We start from the raw sequence: 26,787 nt of genomic DNA, 5'->3' as shown, positions 1-26,787 counted from the left end.
GCCACTTGAACCCGAGTACAAGGCAGAAAGAATTTTGAAAATCGACTTAAGTGTTAAAAACGACACGAGTTCAATATTTCTCAACGTTCTACTTGATTCTTTCAATTTGTCTCCAAATCAGGGAACCCCCTTCTCCGATTAGATGACAAGTTTCAGTTTAAATACATGTACAATACAATACATGCTGATTTATATAGCGCTTTCACAACAGCGGCAGCTGTAACAAAGCACTTAACAAAACACTTAACATAAAGTAAAATAAATAAACACAACACATAACATAAAACACGGACAGCCGTGCAGTCCTAACCACTTTTCCGTCACACGCTTTGTTGTTTGAAGCAGTTTGAGATGAAAGAGGAGAGAATCAGTGTCCTTTAACCAGTGGATCAGAGACGTCATGCTCAAAATGTGCACACGTCGGCTACAAGCTAAGTTTCAAAGTCAACAAGAAGCTGTAGCATCCATTGATGAAAAAAGAGATTGGTTCACTTCTCCTGTCCCATGAAAATCCATTTCAATTCCAAGCGGCGACTCTCGGTTCCGAATACGCATCGGCGCTCTGTGCCAACGCTCCTCTCTCCTCATCCTCAACTTCAGCAGCCATCCATCCAGACGCACCAACGCCGACTGTCCAACAGCGCCGACATCTCCACTGAACAAAACGGGGTTGTGAAAAATGCTGCCCATTACAGGCGCAAAAAACACAAGCGCCCCAGGTCTGTCCAGCACCAACAGTCAATGGCGCCGTCATTCCTCCCAATCAAAATCTGTGCTGGCACAGGCGTGCTGCCGAGAAGGCGCAACCACCAAGCACAGATACTTCTCCTTTGACGAATGTCGTGGCCCAAAAACGCTGAAAACAGTCCATATCAGGTCCACACGATGAAACAACAAACATCATGTGACAAAACAAAAGACAAAAAGAACAAAAAAGGTTAAGAGTCACATTTATTTGTGTGAAAAGAAACAGGGGAGCACCACCTCAATTCATTTTCAGTGTTTGACAAATGAACACGTTGTCTGAAAATACCAGCCCGCAAATAAAGTGAAGCACCTTTATGAAAATGCCGAGACTTTGCATTTGGCCGGCGCAGTTACAGTGAAAATGATGACTCAGTCATCCCGGCAACCTCGAGCACAGAGGTCACCAACCTTTTTGAAGCTGAGAGCGACTTCCTGGGTACCGATTAATGCAAAGGGCTAGGGGTTCAATACACACTTATGAAATAACAAATTTGCCCAAATTGCCTTTAATAGCCTTACTGTTATATTAATAATGAATTCATTGATGCAGAGACACTGATCATGTTAATTCCCAGTAGTTAGGAAATGGATGAATATCAATATATAACACTTCATCTCTAAAAATCTCTGCCAATGTTCACATGTTCAAATGATCACTTCGACGACATTCCTCAGAAATCACAACGGCCCATTACTCATTCGATCTTTTTAGAACAGACTAACAGTCTACTCAAGTGGTCTTTGGGGCTTACCTGGCGAGCATCACCTTGGTGAACTCTTCTCGAGACATTGAAATCAGAAACATCCTAAATTGCAAGTAACAGTTGATCAAAATGATCAGTCAAACAAATTAGATATCCCAGAAACTTCTATGAGCAAAAAGACGAGAAAACGGATTTTTGCAGACAAGCAAGTGGCGTGCCCATCCATAGTTTTTTTTAACAATATGCAGTTCAATGCTACAAGGAAAATAAAACACTAAAAGGTCAATAAAATAAGTTGTGCTCAAAGGAAATTGGGCATCAAAGATAGTGATGAAATGTATCAACTAAAAACACTGTCAATGGCATTTTCTTCCGTCTCCATGTGTATGTTGACCTATAAACTGAACATCTAAAAAAAAAAAGAAAAGAAAGCATTTTCTTGGAGGAAGTAAAAAAATGAACAACTGAGATAATATTGGCCACCCTCTTACAACTGGGGCTATTTTCAGAATCAATTCAAATGTGTGAGTGTCTGATGAACCAAGATTCAACTGGAACTGAAGTGTGAGCATAAGAAATTCAAATGTTGACAGGTCTGGTCTGATTCCGGTTTATCATGAATTTGAATGTGACTGGTTGACTGCAAACACGTGATCACAAGTCCTCTTTACTTTTTTGACTGGTATTTTGCTCAACTGTTCAGTTACATCACCAGTTTCTTGGGCTTTAGTTAGCATGACTCTGATTTTAGTTTCAGTGACATGATTTTCTTCTAGGTTTTGGGGAAGAGGGGGTTTCCGGGATGACTGATTTGTCATTTTCACTGCAGTGACCTCATGGAATTGCTAAGATCAGACACCTTGAAAAGTATGTATAAATGAACACAATAGCAGTTAGGAGATCGGGCCAAAATACAATACAGTGTGCATACAATTTTATTTTATTTTTTACTGATACAGTTTTTAAAATATTCCCTGATATGAATAACTTGGTCCCTAGGTCTGTTTTAGAAATTAAATGTATGTGAATATTATGAAACTTATGCTGCGTGTTGCAAACAGTGGTGACCCTCGGAGCCACAGGGAGGCAGTCTCTCCTTTTGCTCACTGTCATTGGCACACTGGCGTCTCCCAGTACATTTACAATCAAAATGTTTCAGTGGAAGATATTGAATTCAATGAATAGAGAATCCATTAGATCAAATCAATAATTAACTGTTTGCCGGTGTGAAGTTCTAAGGAACAAGTGTTACATAAGTTTTAAGTTTCTTGGGAAGTGAGACAAATTGCAGCTCCCTTTCTGGTGTACTCTGTCGGTGTTTTGAGGCGCTGGAACGGATTAATGACCTTTCTTTTCATGTCAATAAGGAACCTTGATTTGAGATACAAATGATTGGAGTTGCGAGCACATTCACATAAATCAAGGCACCACATCACAGACGTTCAGTTTACAGTTGAGTTTGCATTGCAAATCTCATTTGTTTTCGTAATGTGATCGAGCAAATAAAAAGTTTGGATTTAACAAAAAAATCCAAATTGGATAACATGTGCTGCATTGTGCACGTAGCCTAACAAATGGAGTCTTGCAGAAGAAAAACCAAGTGGTCAACTTTTATCTTTTTTTTTTTTTTTAATTTGAAAATACTCTCCCAACAGAATGAAGCCAATTGAGCACCGCACTGCTGCTTATTGCTTTGTCACTCTGCTGCAGGACCAGGGAGTTAGGGAGAGGGTGGTGTGGGGTTGGGGGTTGACTATAGGAGAGAGAAAAAGGTTGGGAAGTCAAACACAACAGACCCAGCATCGCGTCCAGCCTAGCACACGCATATAAAAAGGAGCAATGGGCCATTCTGTAAAGGAAGAGCTGTAAAAATGCTGCAGGTGCTCTCCAGGGTGACCGCCGCTTTCTCTAAAAATACTCCTACCACTACTGAAATATGACTACAGAAGGAGAGATCATGATGAAGAACATAGGCAGCCGTCCAATCATAATTTAAAAAAAGAGTTGTAACGGTAGTGTTGGAAGTTAAGTAATGTGGACATAAAATGTGGATTTCAGGAAACGCTGGTTGTTCAACTCTAGCATTTATCACAAGTCTACAAAAATTCAGCATGTTACAAAAAAATGTTTCTATAGGAAAAAAGGGGGAAAGAAATGGCGCCTGTTGTTTTCACACTTTCTCCTCGGGGCCTTCTTCAACGGCCTCAGTTGCCTGCAGGGAAGAAAAACGGCAAGAATGAAGATATATATTTTTTTAATGTTAAAAATGTATTGTAACACAGTGGTCCCCAACCTTTCCTCCACCGCGGATCGGTTCAAATAAGTCCCGACCGGCAACCATTCATCGACCGAGAGAGGGGCGGCGGGGTTCAATGGTACAACAATCAACACCAATGTACTATTACACCCCCACCCACCAATATAGAATGACTTTTTAGAAATGTGGGTAGCCACCAAGTATAACGCTCTCAAAAGCACTTACATTTGTTGGCGAATCAGTTTTGAAGGCTTCATCGACTTGCCACCACGTATTGTGAAGAGCGGGCTTGGTGGGTGGGAATCACCTCTCGCAATCAATGCATATTTCAAGTAGGTGTCCTGGGATTGGCTGTGAAATGCACCTTTCATATTCTTCTTGGGCATCGGCTATTGTGTTGAATTCTCAACTGGGCCTTCCCCTCCCCCATTGCAAATAAACTTTCCGATATCATTTTTTTTCCCTCCATCTCCTTCTGCAAGCCTTTGGGTTGAATATTATTGTTTTATGACTGGGACAAATCAGGATCTTGATGAAAATACAGTCAGTTTTCCAAATAAAATATTTTTCAGCCCCCGATAATAAATACACCGGAAGGAATGTCAGTTTATTTTCTTTCACCTGTGTCGGGGACCACTGCTGCAACACACTGCAAACAATCACAAGATAGGAAATTCACACGGCAGTCCAACCTCTTCAGTCGTAGCATTTCGAATTTGACTACATCTATATAGGATGTAAGAGACTATTGCCACTCTGAAATCACTCTGCCGCCATCTCCCCTATTGTATACTCCGAAACAACTTCATGGTCCGCCCCGGGCAGCGCCATTGCGCCCGCAGCAGTCCATACACAATGAATGGGTTCTATGTTGTACTAAGTGCAGGGTGAAAAGGCTTTTTATTCTAAAGATGAAGCTATGAGTTAGTAGGGCACATGCAAAGTTGGGTTAGCGTGACACTCTGGCATACCCTTCACTCTGACTGTCTCGGTCTGCCCTCGCACTGACACGGTAGAGGGAGCCGAGTTTCTGATGGAAGACACACTAACAGATGGACGACACACAAGGATCTGCGTGTGCATGCATATGGTATGTATGATGTGTTGAAACACAAACACACAGTCAGTAATTACTCCATTTTTTTTTTGTTTTGTGTTTTTTGGCTTATTTCAAACCTTGTTAGCCTTGGCGTCTCCGTTCTGGGCAGGGCCATCTTCCTTCTTCCCTTTGGTGGTGCCCTTCCGTGTCTTCGCCCCCTTTTCATCTGCTGCCTTCTGCTGAAGAAGTCATTCAAAGATACACTATTAGTTATCCATTCATTGATCAGTAATATGGGTCAAATGATAAGGGACGAGTCGGCTTCAGAGAAGCCTATTAAGATTGGACATGTCATAATTTGTTTTAAGAAAAGTGTGCGAGCGTGTTTTAATTACCTTGATGACGACCTTCTTGGCTTTGGCCTCAGGCTTTGGCAGAGGAGGCTTCTGTAAGACCAACAGAAGGTGGTTAGACTGAATCGGCCTGTTGGAGCTTTCTTGATATGGAGAGCCACCCGTCTGTCTTGTAATGCTGCTTTAAATTTGGTAGCAATTGAACAAAACTTGGGAGGACGTGTTCTTCTTTAAAGGACAGGAAACCGCCATTTCTTTTCAAGCATGACTTCCTGAGATTCTTTTGTCTAGTCGACTTACTGTACTCGTGATCAACAAGCCTTTTAAAATTCACAATTCATGATGACCCCTTAGAAAGAAAGGTCATTTAAATCTTACAGATTTGGTACATATTCACAATTAGTCAAGTTGTGTGGTGTGTGCTCTTAAGGGTGGGAAAAGTAGATTTGAAAGGGCTCCAACAGTGAAACAGTTTACATGTACATCACATTGAACACTTACATGTACACCATTCAGAGGTCGACAGTATTCACTGGCGTCGGGCCGAAACCTTGTCGCAATTTGGTAAATATCAAACCTTTTTTCCACAATTCAATGGTCAGTCTACATGTGGGTGTTATTTTTACAAATGATTGACCAATCATTCATTTGAAAATGGCTTGCTCTAATGAAAGTGTTGATTTTTGGAGGTACGGGAATTCTGCCAGGTGCCAGGGAATGTATAAACATAGAAAAACAGGCTGTGTGGTGAAGCAGCTATCTGGAAATCGTTTATACAAAATAAAACAGTTCCCACAAATTTGGAAGGATACAATAGGCCAAAATTTGGTGAATTTACATTTTTTTGTGGTTCTAGTTTTACCCATTAATGATTAATTTCTATTGCACCACACTGGCCAAAAAAAAAGGAAAAACATAGAAAAGACAAAACAAACACGTGCAAAACTTGGGAGACTGAAAAAGAATAGTGGTGAAGACAGTGAGGAGGAGAGAACCAAACTTACCGCTAATAACCTCTCGGACTTCCTGGTGGGCTAAGATGATCATTAAGAGAGCAAGAGACAGTGACAGAAAGAGAGAGAAAGACAAATCAGTTGAACTTCTGCAGTCTGTGTCTTTACCTGATCTGCTCACTTTGAGACTGCCTCTCATGATGAGCGAAAAATCAAACGAAAGCGCATGTGCGCGCACACACACACACACACGCACACACACACGCACACACACACACACAAGTTTACCTCTTGTTTGGTGACCTTGGAGCTGTCCTTGCGCTCGAGGTTTTCAGGAGACTGCTGGAGAGAGCACAGTGAGCACATCGGGTCAGAACATTACATATTTTATTCCGATGACACACACACGCACACACAGTGAATTAAAACAAATCTGCATTACCGCCTTGCGAGCACTAAGCAAGGAAAAAGTACAGCAGTAACCTGATTTACAAGGGGCCTAACTTCCAACTTTTTCAGGTTATGAGGCAGCGCTTGGTAAAAAAATATTTTTTTTTGCTTTGCGTTGTGAGTCCAAATTTTCATTACAAACCAGCTTCTCATCCTCTGCAACTAAGTGAAAATTAAGGTGTCAAACACAAGATTAAAACACTTGCAAAGAATGTTAGCATTTTATTGTTCTCCCAGTTGAAGACGTTTTGAGGTGGAGGAGTGCTGTGGATGCCCCTGAGGTGGATACCCGCCCCCCCCCCCTCCAACTTGCACGCCACTGCCTCAAACTTTAGCAAAGTAAAACAACATGCATCCACAAAGCCATCACATTATCAATAAATAGTGCACATTTTCCCTCAGTTGCAAGATGGTATTTACATGGCCAGAAATGAGCTGCCTCGAACATCACCGATTTACTCAGGCGGGCTGCTCTACGCGCATGCGTGACATCGCACACAAAGAGCGAGGACGACGATCCACATAGTGTTGGTTTAGGATGGGCCCAAAGGACCCCCCCCCCCCCCTCACACACATACACACAATGGTAGCATCCAGGTGGTACACGAGCATGTACAATGATGGCAAAATAGCCCTGAACGTTCCGAGTACATTTCTCTCGCGTTATTTGGAATTTTTCGACACATGACATCCTTCAGGCTGGCAGTCCCCCGTTATCTATTTTGGCCATTTTCCACTTGGCGCGTCCTCGTGACATTGTGCACGGAAAACACGGAAGTGGATGCTATAAAAAAACAACATCAAAATAACGGCGAAAGAAATTCCACACACACACACACACACGTCTTCTAACTCGCACTGCACTTGTTCGGACGCATGGCGCTGTTTATACAGCGAAAATTGCGAAGCGGACGGGACCTCAATAGCAACAGCGACACTCACCTTCCTTTTCGGCATGTTGCTCGTGAACAGAAAAGCACCAAAGAACGACGCTAAGCTAAAAGGTCAACGCTTGAAAAGTCCACACCGTGGGATAATTACAACTAGCGCGCAAAAGAGGATCGATATATAAAAAGCACCTTGGCTAATATGTTGATTATTATGCACTCCCCTAAAACTCTGTGCCTCGCGACGCCATTGGCCAGCACGCGCCAAATCCTTTCCCATGCCGACTCCCCATTGGTCGTCACTGTCTCCATCTAAATAAGAACGTCGAGGATGTTTTGATTGACAGCTGGCACTGACCGCATACGATTGGCTTGGCGGCCTGGATCGGACCCCGCCCACTTCTCCCTCAAGGCGAGCTATGACAGCCATGCCTGGCCGACTCTCGGCGGCTCTGGATCCTGTCGGAGCGTATTGTTGATTGGCCTGAAAAACATCATCTACAACAACAACAACAACAAAAAGGACCAGGAAAACTGACGCAATGCTACGCGCGTTCCACGTCCATTGGGTGATGTGGAAGTTTGTGTGCTGTGGAAGTTAGCAATCCTCATGGCATAATTCCACTAAAACACACGACAATTCATCGTGCTTTTTAAAAATAAGTGCCGTTGTTTTTCAGTTAGGTAAGGCAAGTTTGTTTGTATCACATCAATTTATGTGGCCGACAAAATAAAGATGTAAATAAAAAGCCTATCACATGCAACCCAAATTTCTTTCATAGTTTAAATGACCATTAGACCGCTGCATTGTCTTCAGAAATTTTGGGATCTCAGAGGCCTTGATAGTGATATTAACTTGGTAAGGTGTAATATTCCACATATACATGTGTAGCACATGTAATGTCTGAGTCAAATTTCATCCTGACAACATCCAGAACCTTTGGACCTAAACGCTCTACCTTTGTGTGCAACGTCACACAAGCAGAAGTGTGTAGTGAGTGCCACAAAATGACAAAGGACCTTTTTTTCCTGCAAACAAAACAAACCGAAAAAATCCTTGTCATGAAGCATGCGCGTGTTGAAAAGCACACTGTCAGCTGAATGAAACAATGAGGAGCACACGTGTAATGCATCAAGCTTGCGTAGAAATGTGTAGAATTTGCACGTATAGAACACTGCATCTCATGTTATTACCAGACAATGTTTGCCTTTTGTATAACATATCTTTGTGGAACTTTTTGGACATGACCTGAGCATTGACGGCAGCCATGATGACAAAAAGATCGTTAAACTCTCTTAATTCAACAGGAATGCTGGCAAAGCTACATCGATCAATATCAAGAGAGATTGGTAAATATATTTCCTCAAATCATGGCCTCCGGTCAAACAGATGCCATGCTCCAGTCACATCAGTAAAGAAGCACACTACTTTCAATACATGCCTGTGTTCATCACTCAACACTCAAATAATTCCAGAGTCAAATTGTACATTTCATAAAACATTGAACCCCACAGGCGATGTTTGAAGAAACATTTGTTTGAACCACTGTTCGTAATGTGCATAAAAACAATCACACACACTTAACTGTTATTACATCAGCGTTATGTGGAGTTGGGATGAATCTTTTTTTTACCATGCATAAAGAGAACTTAACCACAAGAAACGAGTATGTAACTTGAACTATACAGTACATCTCTCTCTCTCTCTCTCTCTCTCTCTCTCTCTTTATACACGTATATGCACACACACAATTTTTAAAACCGTGCATAATATCTGTCACCCTTTCCCTTCACAGTTATGTGCAACTTAGTGGTGGTCTATGAGATAAAAACTCAACTAAACACGCCATTGAGTGCAATAAGCCTCGACTTGACACACCGAGACAGGCTTTGACTGCCATCAGGTGGATACTCACAGCACTGCGGGCTAAAGTTTTGCCATTGTGCAATTCTTCCTGGGATAAAATTTACCAAGTATAAAAAAGAACAACTGCACTTTCCCCTCCATACCTTTGAGAAAGTTAAATAAAATGCATTTCTATAAACACATTTTCAAAATCTTGTTCTTGCATTGTATGCCTTTTGTATTTTTGTCTTTATTTTGCTTTTAAATGTCTTATTTTGTTTGTCAATGCCACTTAATGTTGTATGAATGGTGTTCGAAATGCACGACATAAATAAAGCTGCCTTGAGTTTTCTGTCCGCATAATGTTCGAACCTTCTGCGCCCCCCGCCCCCCCCCCCGTCGCGGAGACCTTATGACGTCATAGACGCGGCGCACTTGTCCGTCACCGCGCACAGAGAGAACGCGGCATTCATTTACATACATCCATCCGCCGATCCATGCATGCGTGCAGGAAAATCGTGCATTCGATTGAAGGATTGCTTTGTTTTCATGTCACCGTCTGAGCCGCGTTCGAATACAAATATACTCAACAAATACGTGAAGGCTGCCAAATAGGCGGGACTTCCTTTCCGGCCGTCAGCAGAGTTAGGCTGTTTTATCTCAGTGCGCACGCAGTGCAACGATCAGATAGCGAGGTAAGCCTTTTGGTGACCCTGCTTTTTATGTCATTAACATGATGTGCTTTTTGACGATGTGCAGTTGCTGTTGCACCGTGAAAACGGTGCGAAAGGTCCAAAATGTCTGGAGCAAATTTAACCCGGCGGCGACTAAATCCCTGTGTTGTCTTTTTTGCGTTGATGCACTCATGTTCGTCACCGAGTTATTGTCCGCTCGCGTCTGCACGCCAGACTCCTACCTCTCATATCATATCTGCACGTTTTATTTATAATCACATCTACTGTACCGTATTTTACTAATACCGGTGAACCCCCATTTATCGCAGAAATGCGTATCAGGCCCACCAGGTGTAGCGATAACATACATGGAAAATAATTGGCTTGATCGGTTTACCTATCACAGAGAAGATTAAAAACTGCACATACTACTTGCAGTGTTCTCCAAATAAGTGGCAAAGCATGCTTGCTTAAATATTCTTTTTTGTCATTTGAAGTTTTACTGTAAAGCTAACACGTGAAACTAGAGCAAAATAAACACATTGTCTATTTAAACGTCAACATGTTCGATCAAACCATTTAATTTATTTCAATGAAAGGCTACTATCTTGACGCTAACAGCTAACAATGTGAAACGACCTAGGTCTAATAAAAAATTGTATATTATGGGAATTAATAACCTGTAAATATTTATTACACACACGTGGAGCAGCACACAGGCAGAACATACAAAAATATTCAGACATGTATTCTCTCCTCTGTGGGAAGGACTATTATTGACACTTACAGTAGCCGGGCACCTTCTCCGCCTCTTCTTGCTCTTAATTACGCTGCATCTCTTCCACACGACCTCAGTGCTGGTGGGAAAAGCAAATTCCATTAATTAAGTTGAGTATAAATGTTACTAATAGTTATATAGCTGTCATCGACGCTAAAAATACCAAAAGATGGTGGTCCAGTGTTAACATTTTGGCAGTATTAGCTGGCATGCAAAAAAAAAAAAAAGGCATTCACTGTTAATAATAACCCTGTCAAAAATAAAACACTGAAACATTCTAAGTTGTAATGTTAAGATGCATCGATACAGAATCAGACAGCTAGTCAAGGCTTACCTTGTCTTCTGTGTTCGCAGGTTTCTACACATGATGCTGGGTCTTGTCCTGCGTGGCGGTCTGGGCCTTCTGGTCCTCTTGTGGTCCTTCATACCGCCGTTAGTTTCTCTCCGGGACTTGGCAGAGCGCCCCAAGCTGCTCCTGGTGTCCTTTGACGGCTTCCGCTGGGACTACGTGAACCGCGTTCCCACACCTAACTTCCACGTCCTGATGGAGGAAGGCGTGACAGTGGAGCGGGTGGAGAACGTGTACATCACCAAGACCTTACCCAACCACTACAGTCTGGTGACGGGCCTCTATGCCGAGACGCACGGCATTGTCGCTAACGACATGTTTGACCCGGTCCTCAACCGCTCCTTCTCGATGGACACAGACAGCCTCTACGAGTCCCAATGGTGGGAGCAAGCGGTACCCTTGTGGGTTACCATCCAGAACTCCGGAGGGCGAAGCGCCGCCGCTATGTGGCCCGGTTCCGACGTTAAGATCCATGGAATGTTCCCGACTCGCTACCTCCCGTACAATGCCTCAGTCGGTTTTGAGAACCGAGTGGAGCACATAGTCAAATGGTTTTCTGCTCCTGAGCAGGAGGCTGTGGATTTCGGGGTCCTGTACTGGGAGGAACCGGATGACAGTGGACATGATTTCGGGCCCGAGAGTTCCCTAATGGACGCCGTCATCGCCGACGTGGATGAGAAACTCGGCTTCCTGCGCAACGAGCTGAAGAAGGCGGGCCTGTACGAGAGGGTCAACTTGGTGGTGACCAGCGACCACGGCATGACGCAGCTGTTCGCCGATAAGATCATTGAACTGGACCAGTATGTGAGCAGAGACCTGTACACCTGGGTAGACAAGAGTCCCGTGGTGGGAATACTGCCCAAAGAAGGTAACGCATGACACATTTACATTAAAAGCCACATTTCCACCTCATGCTTCTGGTTCTTTGTGATCCTGAAAGGTTCCAGTTATTGTTTGGACATGTAAGCCATTGCTATTCCCGACTAACTCTTGTGAAACTTAGCAGTGGCATTTTTTATTTTTTTTGCAGGGAAGCTCGATGAGGTATATGAGAAGTTGGCTGATGCCAACCCCTACATGGCGGTCCACCTTAAGGACACCATCCCCGAACGCCTTCACTACCGCCACAACGTCAGGATCATGCCCATCCTGTTGGAGGCTCGGGAGGGATGGACCATCGTGCAGAACAGGAGCACACCGCTCATGCGTACGTCTCGGCACCTCCTACAAATTCTTTTGTTTGCACAGCTTTTCTCCCTTTGTTCTATTATTAGCTCTGCTGGAGTTTTTTTTGGTTTTTGAAACAATCAACCGAATCCCTCTTGATGTAATTAATGAAGAGCAGTAGGAGGATGTGTGGGCGTAAGCTTCCTCTTTGTTTCCAAAAATTGGACATTTTGCATCAGGTTGGTTGTCGAGCAGAATTCCTCTCATCCCTTTGACAGTTTTTGGTCCTGCCCAGGCACTAAAAATAGTACACCACAGTACCTGCAAATGGAAACGAGCCTACTTTAAAATAGCACTGCGTGAAACTGTAAAAAACCATACCGCATTGAACGCATTGGTTCTTATGAGTTTTGATTTTTCATAACCTTGCTCCAGCCAAGTAGAGGGTAATCCAGTATCAAGATCGGTTTTGTGTTTATTTAGTTGCGGTCTCTCCCCAGTGGGAAATCACGGCTACGACAACACTCTGCGCAGCATGCAGCCCATCTTCTTGGCCCGTGGTCCGGTGTTCCGCCAGAACTACGTGAAGCCAACCATGCGCTCCGTGGACCTGTACCCCCTCATGTGCCACATCCTGGCCATCCCGCCTTTGCCGAACAACGGCTCCTTCTCGAACGTTCGTGACCTGCTGCACCCAGAGCCAACAGTCTCCCCGCCCAGCGTCCCCACCCCCCCGGTGCGGCCTTCGTATTTCCCCGTGGTGGTGGGTTCCCTCCTGGGCTTGATGCTGGTCGTGGGCTTCCTGATGGTGTTTGTGCAGCAGGTGACGCTCAAGCAGCTGCCTTCGCTCAAACATGCCAGCAGGGAGATGTCGCAGCCTTTACTGCAAGAGGACTTGCACCTGTAGCCGGACGCAAGCGGAAACGCTGGACTCGTATCCCCGTCCTGGAAGAGATCCAATTATGAGCAGGTGGGGATTCTGGTCCAGTGTGGATGCTTTTTGGTGGTAGGACTTTAAAACCTTTGTGCGAAGCTTTTAGTGGCTTTTCTTTGATTGTGAACCTGGTTTCAAAGGGCTGGAAAATGTCTGGTTTCTCTAAAGTTTCCAGTCAATATCCATTGGAACTTAAACTGGGGACTTTTAGAGATACTGTATTCTTAATTGGAAACTTTCCATGAGGCTAATGAAATGCAATTATATCATCACAAATTGACATCAGCCAAAAAATAGAAGCTGAATAGATTCAAAAATACATTTCCCCCAACTATATTTGAATTCCCAACCAACCCTTCAATTTGGTAGATTACTGGTTCGCCGGCTGTTATCTCAGTTGCAATCAGTCAGCCCTAAAAGATTTTTCTGTATAAACAGCACCCAACAGGTGGATGAAGTCGACTTAAAAATGTTCTGCCTTGTGAGGTACTTTTAAAGGGTAATATACTTCTGCGATCCTGTGACAGGGTTGTCAAGTTTGACACCCGACCCTCAGTTTTCCTGCCCTTTTGCATGGAAAGCAGATTTTTACATCAGCAGATGAGACCTTTGGCATTATCTAATTACCCGGGTGCATGATGTGGCGCTGCTTTGTGAAAACACACACAGTCGCATCATTGGCCTGCTTTTGCCGTGTTTTGCACGGATAAATCTGAGGTCTTCTGTTACAGTTCTGATGAGGCTATTTTGTGGGATCGTTGTGTGATATCGACAAGTATTTTGAAGCCGAAAAAAGTTTCTGCTTTTATGCAAAAGGACAAAAAAAAACCCCTGAGGTCTTGCAGCTCTTATTTCCATGTTCAACGCCCTTCTGGGTAATATGGAAAATACCGCCATAATTAAATGAGGCTGGGATTCTGAAACAAAGCAAAGACTGAGACAATCTCTCATCAAAATGGCGTGAGGGATGGCAACGTGCCCTGGAAAGACGTTACCCTCATACGGAAAGCTGTTTTAGCATTTGATTTCCTTGATATCTATTTTAAGGTCCATACACTAGTAGAGGGACTGTGTGTGAGGGACTTACTAGTAGCACCTTTCCCCCCCTACTCCTGCCTTCCATGAATGTATGACATTTCTGCACACTGGAGAACAGATATTAGGACAAGTACATGTTACTACTGAGGCTAAATGACACTCGTCACCTTAACCTGGATGTCAAGGATATTGAATAAATGCGGAAACGGCTATCCGTATCCTCCTGTGTTTGAATGTCACCTGGCAACCACTCAGACTTGCCAATCATCCAATTCCGAATCGCTTTTGTGTCCTAGAGCCTTTGCGTGTGGTCTGTTCTTTTGGATGTATTTCCATGTTGTGCTCTATAAATACTGTTGACTTGACTTGACATGTTGGTGCAATGTGAAGTGCAGTTTTGCCATTGTGAGTATTTTCCTCTCTTTGGAGGTTTTATTTTTTTTCCACCTCGTCGCTTTGGGCCAGAACTGTTCCTGCGATTTGCACTACATGACCGATAGGGGGCAGTAGTCAGTAGGTTATGTATACTTTCCGATTCATGTTGCTGTGAAAAAAATAAGTGAATAAAAAGTTAGGTGCCTCTTGCCAAAAAGCTTTTAAGTCAGTGTGGACAGAAAGGTGTTAGCAAATTATTTAGTATTTCTCTGTGTCTATGGCTTTCAGATTAACAAGGTACCGAAGTCCCCCAAAAATGACACTGTGATGTATTGTTTTTCAATTTCTATGATACATTTTGAAAACGAAAGAGGAAAAGAATGTCTCGCTGACAGATGAATGAAACGTGCACACACGCACAAATTTGAATGATTTGCTCAAAGAACGATGGCTTGAGTTGCATTTGTAAAATGTAACAAATTGTGTCAAGACATGTACCGTATTTGCTATGTTGACGGAATTAAAACATCTTCTGAGTTAAAAGGACTTTAAAGCAAGTTGTCTTGAATTTTCTTTTCCATGTTGATGACAATGACTGAGATAATTTCTTCATTAAATGAGTTCAAATGCATTAAAGGAAAATGCAAGGAAAAAAATAGATGAAACAATGAAAGGATAAAATATGTTTTAAAATGCATTTTTACAAATGAAGGTATAAAAATACAAGGCAAATATAAACAAAATAAAATACAATTTAGAACACTAAAATACAATGTTAAAAATACAATGAAAAATCAGAATGACAAAACTTGGTTCTGCTTTCACTTAGCACACGCAGGTACAACATACTGTACATTAAGGACTGCGAGTGTTTAACAAGATACAAGATGTGAATTTAGAGTTTAGCGAGTAAAACTTGGAGCCATTTAAGTGTGAGGAGTTGAAGTGAAGCCTGCAGGCTTTGGTGGGGGGAGCACACTTTGTAAATGATCAGTGAGTTGCCAGGTTCAAAGGTCCTGCACAGGGAGTCGCCGCTGGAATTTGCTCGATCGGGCATCGGCTGAGATTCAGTCTTCCAGGAGCCAGCCGCCGCCAGCGTCGCTTCTTTTCTCCACTCCTCAAAAGCCCAGAACATCCAGCAACCAGCATGGAAGTGACCGCGGATGACGTCATGGTGCACGTCTTGGACAAGGACGAGCACACCTCTCCCGACTACATGGACACCAGGGATGGAGACAAACGCAGCCGCTCCTCGTCGTCGTCGTCATCGTCCTCTTCCTCTCATGATGAAGAGGATAAAGCCCAAGTGAAAGTGGAGGAGAAGACAAAAGAGGTGACGGAGATGAAGACTGTCGTCCAGGAGACCAAAGCAGAGATGGTGAGCGATGGATCCCGACGCTCTTCATCCTCCTCATCTTCGCCGGAGGAGGACAACGCTGAGGACGGGATGCTGATGGCCTACAAGCACCACGAGTCCGACTCCAAGTTGGCCAAGGAGGAACAGGCGGTGGACTACAGCATCAAAACGCTGGAAAACCTCACCCTGGACCAGAGCGCCCTCGCTCCAGTCGAGCCCGCGCATGCTGAGATCTCGCTCTTTGTCAAGGTAGGACAATGTCTGCAGGTCCCAAGTTCACAAGGTGAGGTTATGTGTCCTTCCACTTCTTGATCCTCCAAATAGTCCAACTTGGACGGTCGTCTTCATTCAGCTTGTAAATTGGAAAACTTCGATTCCCGAGTCAGCCAATACCAGAGTTGCTTTTAAAAAGTTGACATTTTTAAAACTTGGTGGGGCTCATTTTGAGTCACGCTGTCCAAAAGTTATTCAGGTCGTAATTTTGCATACAGCGTCAGTTTCGTGATGACATGAGCTATGGCGTTTGCAGTGATGCTTCAGGGCGTGTCCTCACATTTCCAACACGGTGGAACGTGTACCTTTTGTCTTATCTATAGCTGACACTTTAGATAAACGTCGGGCAGAGATCACCGCGCAAAGCACCACGCCCAATTTTTACATATTTCTCCATACTTCCATAAAAGCAGCCATGTTAAAATATGAAAAAAAACGGTGTAATACGTTAAAAAAAAAACCTTATTCAAGGTTAAAGTGTTGCCATTTTACATTTTATTGAGATTGTTAAACTCATTAAAATGTAAGAAAAACATTGGCATTGCTATTGTGCCCTTTCCAGAGCTACTTTTTAAAAATATATATGAATAGAATTTTTTAAAAATTAAGTGTAATAATTATTTTACATTTCCATTATGTATTTATTTATTTAGCTCAAATGACTTCCTTTATGGGTCAGAAGAAGTCAAAGTGTTGGAGTTATGTTACTGTTTGACAGGTCAGTGAATGATTAGCCTGACAAGTCACTGATTTCAACCATCATCTTTAAAGACATCATTCAATTGCTAAACCTTTGGAAATTACGAATATTTCCTCACTATTTTATTTGATCGCTTTTGGGAGGGTTAGGGGGACAAGAAATACCAGGACAAAACACATTTGAATTACCTTCCACAAAAAAGCTCACATCTACCCAAACCCTCTCGCATTCAAAACTCACACCCACCAAAACATTCAGACATATCAAAACGCTTGTCTGACACCCAAACTCACACATACAAAAACATCACATTCACCAAGGGGGAAAAAAAGCCTCTCACACTTTTAGAATCACATATCCATGTAAAATGATGCTATTCTACTGATTATGTAATTTGGATGTTTTTTTACATTTTATAAACAATTGTCAAACCTTGTAGTTTCCCATGGTTTCATGCTCACTTTATCCACCTGCTGCAAAGGTTAAATGAAAAATGCAGCTCAGGCTCTGCCCCTTTCCGACTCCCGCAACCCTCCCACCCCGTCGTCTCTCTGCAGCAGAGCCCGACACCTGTTTGCACTCGGTGTCATTGAACGCTTTGCTGCTTGCATTCCAGCTGCTTTACGAGACAAATCTGACCTCAGTCTGCATCCCCCAACACATCAGCTGACTTTAGGACCACTTTAGGACCACGTTGTTGCATAACTGGACTTTGACATTGGGGACTATGAGAGGAGTTTGAAGGTAGCATGTAGTGGTGTGATACATTCCGGTGTTTGGTATTGAAGAGGAAGCATGACAGATCCCGATAGGGAGCCTCAGATTGAACTTTTTGTCAAGGTAAGACTTAACCAAAACAAAAAAAAAAAGTTGATTTTTGTGTGTCTAAAATAGGTCTGCGTGTGTGTGTGTGTGGACGAGTAACACAATATCAGAGGTAACGTTACCAGGGATGCTCAGTGATGTGCAGCTTCTACTTCCGTTGTCCTCACCGGTGTTTGTTGTGCTGCTCGGCGCCCCCTGGGACTCGACGGGTGGGTGTGCGCGCACCTGCGGCAGGTGGCATAAAATTAGGAAACAAAAATAAAACATCCTCACGGGAAGGCTGGTTAATTAAAAAATAATAATTTTACAAGTGTACATCATGTCAAATATAAACGTTTCCATTGCAGATGTGGCCAAGTCGGACACGGGCCTGATGACAAAACACATCCCATTTTGGATGCTGGATATAAATTAATAATAAAAATCATGATCATGAAAATAAAGAAACAAATGAAGAAACTCTACTCTTTTCATAATCAAATACATTTTTACAAATATGCAACTATGATATGAATGCATGCACATTTTCTCTCACAAAATATTGCTTTTAAGCCGTAATTCTGCTGGTTATGTTTATGACTGCTAAATGCTCCGGTTAGTCTGAACTGGTCTGTCGCGTGTTGTGTATCGACCAGCAGGTCAGCAGCCTTTGTGTGCGCGTGTGTGTGTGTGTGTGTGTGCGCGCGTGTGTGTGTGTTGCCCATGTTGACTGGCTGTCATTATTGTACATTGTATTTGTTGTGTTGTTTTTGTGTCGTGACAATGACACATGCTGGCGCTGCATTCAAGCAGACTCGGCAACTTTTTAGACAGACATCTGCTGTGTTCTGGTGTTTGCCTCTGTATGTCTGTGTGTACGTACGTGTGTGGAGACATGCATAATTCAGGTGGTGGGTTAGGTGGAAGCTCTCAAATGTGCGCTGAAACATGAGCTCATTTAAAATCGATAGGCAGCTTGCTGCGTAGGTATTTTTGTTCAAAGCAAGCAAAAAGGTTTCAATTGTATCTGATTCAAAAGTTGATCAACTGCGTTCCCCGCCCGCTATGTCACAGTTCATAGTTTGCGCCCCTTCTGCGCAACCATTTTTTAAGCAACCTATTTAATTGCATTTTACTGACACCATGAGAACAAGCATTAGGTAATAGTTTACATAGATTTTTTTTTTCCTTATTACCGATGGGTCTGGTATGCACCTCCCCCAATAAATGGGGCTTCAATGTCATAAAAAAATGTATAGCATTCTTTCTCCATAATAATGACGACTAATTGTTCTCAGGCGGGCAGTGATGGCGAGAGTATTGGCAACTGTCCTTTCTCGCAGCGTCTCTTCATGATCTTGTGGCTCAAAGGTGTCGTCTTCAACGTCACCACCGTGGACCTCAAGAGGTTAGCGATTGATGTCGGAGCCGCCGCCAATGCTTCGCTATGTCGCAAATCACTCCTTATCCAATATATTGTGTCCTATATCGCAAGGTTGTAGCGCTATTCAAATGCGATTGTCAGTTATTCCCTATAACATGACACTCGAGCTTGCATCATTTGATTTGTTAGCATGAGAGAAATTTACTGTTTGTTTGTTGGCCTCCCTTAGGAAGCCGGCAGACCTTAACAATCTGGCGCCCGGCACCCACCCGCCATTCCTCACCTACAATGGAGATGTCAAGACGGACATCAACAAGATCGAGGAGTTCCTCGAGGCAATGCTGGCGCCACCCAAGTAAGCCACAGACATCATATGCATTTTAGGTCAAAAGTAGTTGTACAGTTTTAGGGATTCCAGTTCATCAGAGGGTTTATGTGACTGCTAACAGTGGCAATGAATCCCTTCTTTCAATTATCCTCGTTTCCTTCCTACCTTTGTTTATATGCATTACTTTTTAAAAGTGCAGACCGACTTTTGGCCTGCCCTGTATACAATTATAATACTACTTGTTCTTCTGCTTGTCACTAAGGTATCCCAAACTGGCAGCCAAGCAGAGAGAGTCCAACACGGCGGGCAACGACATCTTCGCTAAGTTCTCAGCATTCATTAAGAACACCAAAATCGACGCCAACGATGGTGACGCAGCTTTGCACATTTTTTTTAAATGTGTGAAATATGTTTAAAAAATATTTTTCAAAGGAATTTGTATTAATGCCTTTCAAACAAATGCAGGAGTGAAAAATTAATTGAAAACATTTTTTTGGAAAAGTGCTCATTTAAATAATTGAAGGTAGTTATTTAATTTTAAAGAGGTTCTTTTTCATTCAAGTGTTAACAATTCTCTTCATTGAATATGTGAAAAAAATCATACAAAAACATCTAATTGGGTGGAATGATAATATTCCTCACTAGAGGACAGCAGACTCCACTGTTTGCTCTTTACTTAATACTTTGCTGCCACCTAGTGGACATCATCCCCCTCTGACGCGTGATTCCATTGTTTTGCATGTTTCAGCCCTGGAGAAAGGTCTGACGCGGGCTATGCAGAAGCTGGACGAATACCTGAATAGCCCGCTGCCTGACGAGATCGACGCCAACAGTATGGAGGAAGAAAAGGTGTCCAGGAGAAGTTTTCTGGACGGAAACAAGCTGACGCTGGCCGATTGCAACCTCCTGCCCAAACTGCACATCGTCAAGGTAGAAGACCTGGGAGAGACCAAGACAGAGGAAAAATTAACCATAGTTTGACATATAGACTCACACTCGGCACTGACGGGACACTGCGGGCAACACGTGACCACTCCATACAGGAAATCCAAACATAGTTTCCGAGCCCCTTAAATGAAGCCCTTTCAGAGGTCAAGTGACTCCAAATTTTTGTTTTATTAAATGACATCTTTTCCATTATTTATGAATGGACAATGTCGGCCCGTATTCATGCAGTTTGTATTGCCTTCATTTAAAAAAAAAAAAAAAAAAACAGGGCTGATTTTGGTCATGTCACGAATCTCTATTCAACATGTTCTATTTTGATGTAGAGGTGGTTTGATTTTTTTATATCATACACACATCATGCAACTTATGATTCTGCATTTTGGGCAGGTGTGATATTGGTTTGGCTGTCGCGTGCGTGTCTGATGTTGCTCACCGTGGTCCAAATTAGAGGGAACATTGGAGACAAGTTGGGTGAAATTGAAAACTTGTCCATTTGTGTCTTTCAGGTGGTGGCCAAGAAGTACCGTAACTACGACATCCCCTCGGACATGACGGGAATCTGGCGCTACTTGAAGAACGCCGCCGCCCGCGACGAGTTCAACAACACGTGCGCCGCCGAGTCCGAAATCGAGATGGCCTACAAGGACGTGGCCAAGAGGCTGGCCAAGTAGCTTCTTAGCTCCCAAAACCTTCCTTTTTATTCTTAGCCCTCCAGAGATTTATTAGTTTAAGGATGCTCAAACGCACTCTGATGTGACGGATGGTCCCGATCCCGCTGTCTGTATTTATTCCTCATGACACAAAGCTCCCTTTCACATGTGCTGCAAAGCTTTGACTCACAGGCGCGTCGAGGCGGTTAGATTTATTTATCCCCACGCCCGTGGACGTCTCGCCTGACGCCGATGTTTATTATTGAGCTCCCGCTGCGCCTCGTCTTCCCTCGGGATGGCGCGCCTACGAGCCGTCAATGTCAATGTTCCTCTTGGTCGTCATTAAACTCCACTTGTTTTGCCTCCTCACGCTTTCTCTTCATTCTGACACGAAATCTTGAAATGCACTGACGAATACGTTCCAGACTCATCCGTGGCCTGGGAAATAGACAGGCTTCATGTCAACATTTTGGGGCCTTCCATTTCTGTAATGATAAAGGCTGGCAGTGTTCTGGACATGATGCCATTTGTCAGCCTGACACGTCTTTTACCACATGTCAGTTTTGAATCGACAACAATGTGCCAAGTGCTCACCATTTTATAAAGGCAAGAAACACGAAAGAATTCAAGAGTGACCTTGGAAAATGGCTGCCCTTTCTCCCCTTTTTGCTGTAAAAGCCGTCAAGAACCTTCAAGGTCAAAGTGTTGTTAAATATTCATTTATCCAATTCATTAGTCGTTTAGTTTTTGCATGTAAAGCTGTAGTTATTTTCTACAAAATGTATTGTTTGTTAATATTTTTAGATGCCTGAAACGGATCAATTGGATTTACATAATTTCCTATGGGATATATTGCCTTGGATTTCGGGCGATTCTGTTCCAGTCAAATTTTCTGAAATGGATTAATCAGATTTCACTGCAATTAAAGTGCTGAAGTTGAAAAAAAAAATCGCCTTAACACAATTACAGCGTCATTAAAAAAGGAAGCGAGGTGGGAGACAAATGACCAAAGTTCTATTTACAACTCGAGCCTAAAAGGTTGAAGATCTTCTGGGCCTCGAACAAGCTTCTAGCCCGTGCTGTGGTTTGGAACATTTAATGTGAAGGTCCAGCATTTTAATGCTGACTTTGCAAATAAAATCCCATCCTTTGGGATCCCGGCTGACGGCTACAAATGAAGGAGGCTTTCATGCCAGAGCTCGAATGCCTTCCTGTCTCCGAAAAGCCGAGGAGCGCCGCCACGCGAGCCGTCTCCAGTTTTCCCTCACTTGAAGAAGCGCTCACCCAATTCTGCGCGGTGGTTCCGCGCTGCTAACTTGATGCCAGAGAAAACAAACGCAGGCAGCCCGCTTTTGCCTGGCGTTTCCACAGCGTAAAAAGTACCACGCGAGACTCGGTGCTTGCTAATTCGCTGTGTGGGATGAAACAAATACACACAATATTTCAAGTAAGTCGATTTTTCAGGTGTCAGTACTTGAGTATTTATTTTTGGGACTTTTTATTTGCCCTTCATACATTTGAAAACAAGGACGTCCTTGCTCGTCATTAGTTTGTCAAAATAGGCTTTAAGTTTTTTTCAATCTTCCTTTTTAAAAAAAAAGGCACAGCAGTGGAGGTCTTGATTATTTGAGATTGGGGTTTTTTTGGCCAGGAAAAAAAAGGCACAGCAGCGGAAAGGAACGTGAACCAAGGAACTTTGACAATGATCAGCCAAAGGATTCAGAGAAGCAAGATATCCCCCTTCCATGGCCTTGTTTAAGAGAAGAGTTTGTTGTCAAGAATGATTAGTGATTCAAGTGTTGCGTCTTCTGCCAAAAGAAAGAAAGAAAGAAAAGGGCTGCTGGCCTTAAAATTCTCCCTCTAATCTAAAAAAATGCCCCCCCCCCCCCCCCCTAGTCATTGTTGACCAGTTTCAGTCACTGAAAAAAACCAAAACACACAATTGACCCTAAAGGAAAACCTCAGTTATGGGGAACTTGTTCCCGACCCACGTGCATTTTTAACCCTCCTAGATGCTTTCAACTTGATAAACCACACTCCACACTTCCAAAAATAATTCCCCAGTGCCTGTTCTCACGCTGTACGGAGAAACATGACACCAAATAGAATCTGACACTGTACATTTAAACCAAAATATGTCATTTAGCCTCGCGAAAGTTTGCTTAACGTTACCCAATAACGCAAAACCAATTGGCAGACTCATGGAAATTAGCATGGGCAACTCTAAACATATATTGAGCAACAATGGGGTGTGTATGTGTGTGTACACAAATAGCGCATACAATAATACTCACAGGCATACATTCTTGACCACAAGTGAAGCTTTGTTGATGACCTCTGCCTCCTCTTCTTACTGCAGCATCTTTTCCAGTCGCGCTCAGTGCTGCTTGGCATGTTGCGGAACACTCTGGTGGTACACTGAAAGCATGCATGTCTAAATTTGGACTTGCTATTTATTCTGTAAAAAAAAAGAAGAAGAAGAAAAAACATCAACAATGAAGAATTACATGAATTTTCAAATGGTGGGGTTTGACTCTCCATGTTTGGTTTTTTTTTTTCTTCTTTCGAGTCACATTGAAGTGCAGTGCATCTCCATGTGTGGGCAGCAACAATCACATTTATCAGTCCATTATTCACTAACGCACAAAGGGTGGTTTGGGGGTGGGGGCGGCTTAGGGTGCTCCCTTTGTGTCCCCTGGCTGCGTGTGTGCGAGGCCTGTTCCGCATGAAGTCCTGGCACGCAGCTTCAGTCCGCCTCGTGTTGCGTACCCGCCTGGGCCTGACAGTTGGGATGATGTCTAATTCCAAACAGTGACGTGAACGCGGGGGCGCCGACAAAGGGGTCCTTTGTTCGCACACTTGGTCGCTGTCCATGGTCCTGACACTTTGAAATTTGACGCCATCGCTTTCACGATTGACTGCCTGATCAGATCTGGCAGATGTTATTACACGTGTGAAGTTGATTCAATAAGCACGCTTTTCTTTGTTTTCCCAGACCCCAAAAAAGCAGTTTGAGAGGGTGTGGGGGGGGGGGGGCACGCTATAATATTGTACTATAAAAAAAAAAACCCAAAAATAATTAACACCAGGAAGCACTATATTACAGTTATGGAGACACAAACCAAAAAGTATAACTTCTACTGTAAGTGACAGAATAAACTCTGACAGTTTTCATATAGAGAATAAAGAATGTACTTGTTTGCCCGAGTAACGTTATTTGATCTGTCTATATATGTTATTCCATCGTGTTCTAATAGCTATTGCTGTTAAAAATCGCGGTGATCGATCTAACCGTTAGCATCAGTCAATTGTGCTTTGCATTGTTCACGAGCATTAAGATGAACATATTTTTCAAAGCCAACGTTTTGTGGTTGTTGTCAATACGCGTAATTCTATTTGTGCAGTTGGACAGTAAATCTGTTATGGCTGATCGGATCTCGAAAATTTTCTAAATTGCGTCACTTGCATCTCAAGGCATGGCTGAGTTTATTTCCTCCTCCCACATTGCTTGACTGATTCAAACCTTTCATTTCTGGCTTCTGCAAGGATTTGGGCGACTGCCTGGATGAACTATTCCTGACAGCTGATCATTTCTCGCATTGGGTCAGCAAAGAGAGGTCGGGTTGATCGGTTGGGTTCGGTGGCCGGGGTTAGTATTGGGGTGGGGCTGCGAGGTTGAACGGGGTGGGGGGTGTCTGCATGCCGGGCGGGGCCGGGAATCGGGGACCGACTGAGATCTGGCATTCATTTAGCTAGCGGAGGCAAAAATGTGTTGGAGCGGCGCTAACTTAATAAGCACAACCTAGCCTGCCTTTTGGCTCCAGGGAAGGCGCCATGGGTGGGCAGCCCACCTCACCCAGGCCAGGCTCTTCAACAGCCACTAGGGGGCGCCAAAGTACACACTTGCTTTTGACGGAGTGGGGTCAATTTAAGATGCCTCTGGCATGGTTTTTCCTGGCTCAAATTGAGACAGAGGTGGTACCATCCTGACCATGTGCCACAACATCTAGGAATGAGGAAGCCTGTTCGCTCGTGAGATAGCTGGTGTTGAGCGCATCACATCATGGCATGAGGCGCCCACTGCGATATATTCCTGCCACTGAAGGTTTCAAGGATATATTTTTGTGGCTCAAGTGTATAGGGATGTGTAGGCACAAGAAAGATTTGCGTTTGTTCATTGACATTTGAGAGGGGTGCGGTTGCAGCGACCGGAGCTTTAGAGAGAAGACAGAATGGCTGGATTTTGAAGCTTCATCATAAACTCAGATTTTTTTTTTTTAATCATTCAAATTTGGCAGGGTTGTGAGCAACACTATTCTCTGTGGCGTGTCAAGTTTACAGGACAGATTTATTTTTACGATGCGGGCACTTGTGGACTGAAAACAGCACAAGACCTTCAGTAAGCTCCTTGTGTACCTCTCACGAGTGAACTGATGCAAATGTCTTTGGGCGTCTGGCTTGTTTTAACTTAATCAATGTAATTGCACAACGCCGGGAATGTCAAACTATAACCAGCGGGATTTTTTTTCCCTTCCACAATAATTTAAATTCAGGGAAATCCCAAGAATGTTCTTGACATCAGAAAACACACATGGATGGTGAAGCTTCAACCCCTCATAACCCCCCCCCCCCCACTTCTTTTTTTCCGACTCATGTGAACACTCAGATTGGCTCTATTATGTCTGGGAATAATGTAAAACAGCTTCCCAGCGTGTCCGTGTCTCTGCTCCCGTCTCTGGAACGCCACTTTGACGGCGGCTGGAGTCTGGATGAGCGACGCATAACTAAGCCACTGCCCCCCCCCCCCAAAAAAAAAATTGCCGCCATCGCCATCTTCCAAAGACAACTGGCGCTCAGACAAAGCAACGATTCCATGGTGACACCACGCGGAAAAGTCGAAGTAACAACAGTACTTTGACAGACAGATGATGAAATAGTGAAAATATTTCTCATTTATTCCCCCAAAAAGGGCCACCCATCGTATATTACTGGTGGAAAAAAACACAGATACGACCTGAGCACAAAATGCTAATTAATTTGTGGCCCGAATTAGGGATAGCATGAATCTAAAAAAAACGAACTAAAAGTTTGGGATACGAATTAGTTGCTAATTTGTGCTCTCAACACACCAACTGACAGCCACAAAAAGACTAACCTCAGCAGTAGTCAGCCACGATCACTCCTAAAACACCAAAAAGTTTGACTTTAAAGTTTAAAATGATGGCTTGCCTTCATCTGGAAGCTCCGCGTCATGTTTGCAAGATTCCAAGTCATTCCGTCTACAGGTGTAGAAAATAAAATCCTCTACACCTGTGGCAATCAACAGCATCCTACGGCTAAAGTTAACTAGCTGAGGAGATGCTCTCTTTGGTGCAACATTTTTGACAAGCGTGACGGCGGTTTGATAGACAGAAGAGATGGGTTTCATTCAAACCGGAGTGCTAAACACGTAGCTTGAAGTTAGTTAGCTGGCCAACGAACCACTAATGACCAAGGGAACCCACTTCCGAGTTCATCGTTTGACGGACCCGCTCGCCACCACACGACGCATGCGCACTCTCTACATAGCTCTCTTAAAGGGACACGACACAACAACCTTGAAATGATGTTGCTGAGACGCGTGCGCATGTACATGAAAACGCTATTCTTTCCGCTAATAACCACGGCTAAATTTAGCTCCTCTCTGAAACCCAAAGTCAGTCTCTCAGTTAAAATGCATCACTTCAGCATATTAGCTTTGCAAAAGGTATTGCACTAGTTTTCATAATTAGTCAGTGCTAACTTACTGCATG

At 43.4% G+C, this 26,787-nt stretch overlaps 3 protein-coding genes across 12 annotated transcripts; 2 read left to right on the top strand and 1 right to left on the bottom strand.

Annotated features, from left to right (window-relative positions):
* Positions 1-933: 933 nt before the first annotated feature.
* LOC147185566 (high mobility group nucleosome-binding domain-containing protein 3-like) lies at positions 934-7,705 on the bottom strand. 9 transcript variants are annotated; one of them, XM_086104402.1, is made up of 7 exons: positions 7,446-7,705; positions 6,342-6,392; positions 6,105-6,134; positions 5,143-5,193; positions 4,885-4,983; positions 4,680-4,779; positions 934-3,663 (listed from the first exon to the last, which is right to left on the bottom strand). In XM_086104402.1, exons 1-7 carry the CDS (start codon positions 7,458-7,460, stop codon positions 3,656-3,658), a joined length of 354 nt encoding a protein of 117 aa, XP_085960528.1. In that variant the 5' UTR covers positions 7,461-7,705; the 3' UTR covers positions 934-3,655. The 9 variants fall into 9 exon arrangements, with proteins under 9 accessions (XP_085960528.1, XP_085960526.1, XP_085960527.1 ...); XM_086104400.1 differs by having other exon boundaries at positions 6,342-6,395; positions 7,446-7,693; XM_086104401.1 differs by having other exon boundaries at positions 4,885-4,986; positions 7,446-7,693.
* Positions 7,706-9,689: 1,984 nt separating this feature from the next.
* LOC147185565 (ectonucleotide pyrophosphatase/phosphodiesterase family member 5-like) lies at positions 9,690-15,097 on the top strand. The gene is made up of 4 exons (XM_086104540.1): positions 9,690-9,931; positions 11,043-11,905; positions 12,068-12,244; positions 12,705-15,097. Exons 2-4 carry the CDS (start codon positions 11,053-11,055, stop codon positions 13,109-13,111), a joined length of 1,437 nt encoding a protein of 478 aa, XP_085960666.1. The 5' UTR covers positions 9,690-9,931; positions 11,043-11,052; the 3' UTR covers positions 13,112-15,097.
* A 496-nt stretch (positions 15,098-15,593) lies between these two features.
* LOC147185564 (chloride intracellular channel protein 5-like) lies at positions 15,594-21,364 on the top strand. 2 transcript variants are annotated; one of them, XM_086104474.1, is made up of 6 exons: positions 15,594-16,157; positions 18,984-19,093; positions 19,299-19,424; positions 19,660-19,766; positions 20,146-20,327; positions 20,852-21,364. In XM_086104474.1, exons 1-6 carry the CDS (start codon positions 15,699-15,701, stop codon positions 21,014-21,016), a joined length of 1,149 nt encoding a protein of 382 aa, XP_085960600.1. In that variant the 5' UTR covers positions 15,594-15,698; the 3' UTR covers positions 21,017-21,364. The 2 variants fall into 2 exon arrangements, with proteins under 2 accessions (XP_085960600.1, XP_085960601.1); XM_086104475.1 differs by lacking the exon at positions 15,594-16,157 and adding an exon at positions 17,453-17,721.
* The last annotated feature ends 5,423 nt before the right edge of the window (positions 21,365-26,787 follow it).

This window comes from Hippocampus guttulatus, chromosome 23 (assembly GCF_054856545.1).
Source record: "Hippocampus guttulatus isolate MCC_2025c chromosome 23, RoL_Hgut_1.0, whole genome shotgun sequence".
Lineage (NCBI taxonomy): Eukaryota > Metazoa > Chordata > Actinopteri > Syngnathiformes > Syngnathidae > Hippocampus > Hippocampus guttulatus.
This window is presented reverse-complemented; position numbering and strand designations above follow the sequence as displayed.

Bases quoted from the DNA above. Each gene is read 5' to 3' on its own strand.
- LOC147185566 (XM_086104398.1), bottom strand. The intron at 5,194-6,104 runs GTAAGTTTGGTT...TTGGTCTTACAG, and splicing joins AGTCCGAGAGGTTATTAGCG to AAGCCTCCTCTGCCAAAGCC. The intron at 4,780-4,884 runs GTTTGAAATAAG...ATGCACACGCAG, and splicing joins GAGACGCCAAGGCTAACAAG to ATCCTTGTGTGTCGTCCATC.
- LOC147185564 (XM_086104474.1), top strand. From the start codon at position 15,699: ATGGAAGTGACCGCGGATGACGTCATGGTGCACGTCTTGGACAAGGAC. The intron at 19,094-19,298 runs GTTAGCGATTGA...GGCCTCCCTTAG, and splicing joins ACCACCGTGGACCTCAAGAG to GAAGCCGGCAGACCTTAACA. The intron at 20,328-20,851 runs GTAGAAGACCTG...TGTGTCTTTCAG, and splicing joins CCAAACTGCACATCGTCAAG to GTGGTGGCCAAGAAGTACCG.
- LOC147185565 (XM_086104540.1), top strand. From the start codon at position 11,053: ATGATGCTGGGTCTTGTCCTGCGTGGCGGTCTGGGCCTTCTGGTCCTC. The intron at 11,906-12,067 runs GTAACGCATGAC...TTTTTTTTGCAG, and splicing joins GGGAATACTGCCCAAAGAAG to GGAAGCTCGATGAGGTATAT. The intron at 12,245-12,704 runs GTACGTCTCGGC...GTCTCTCCCCAG, and splicing joins CAGGAGCACACCGCTCATGC to TGGGAAATCACGGCTACGAC.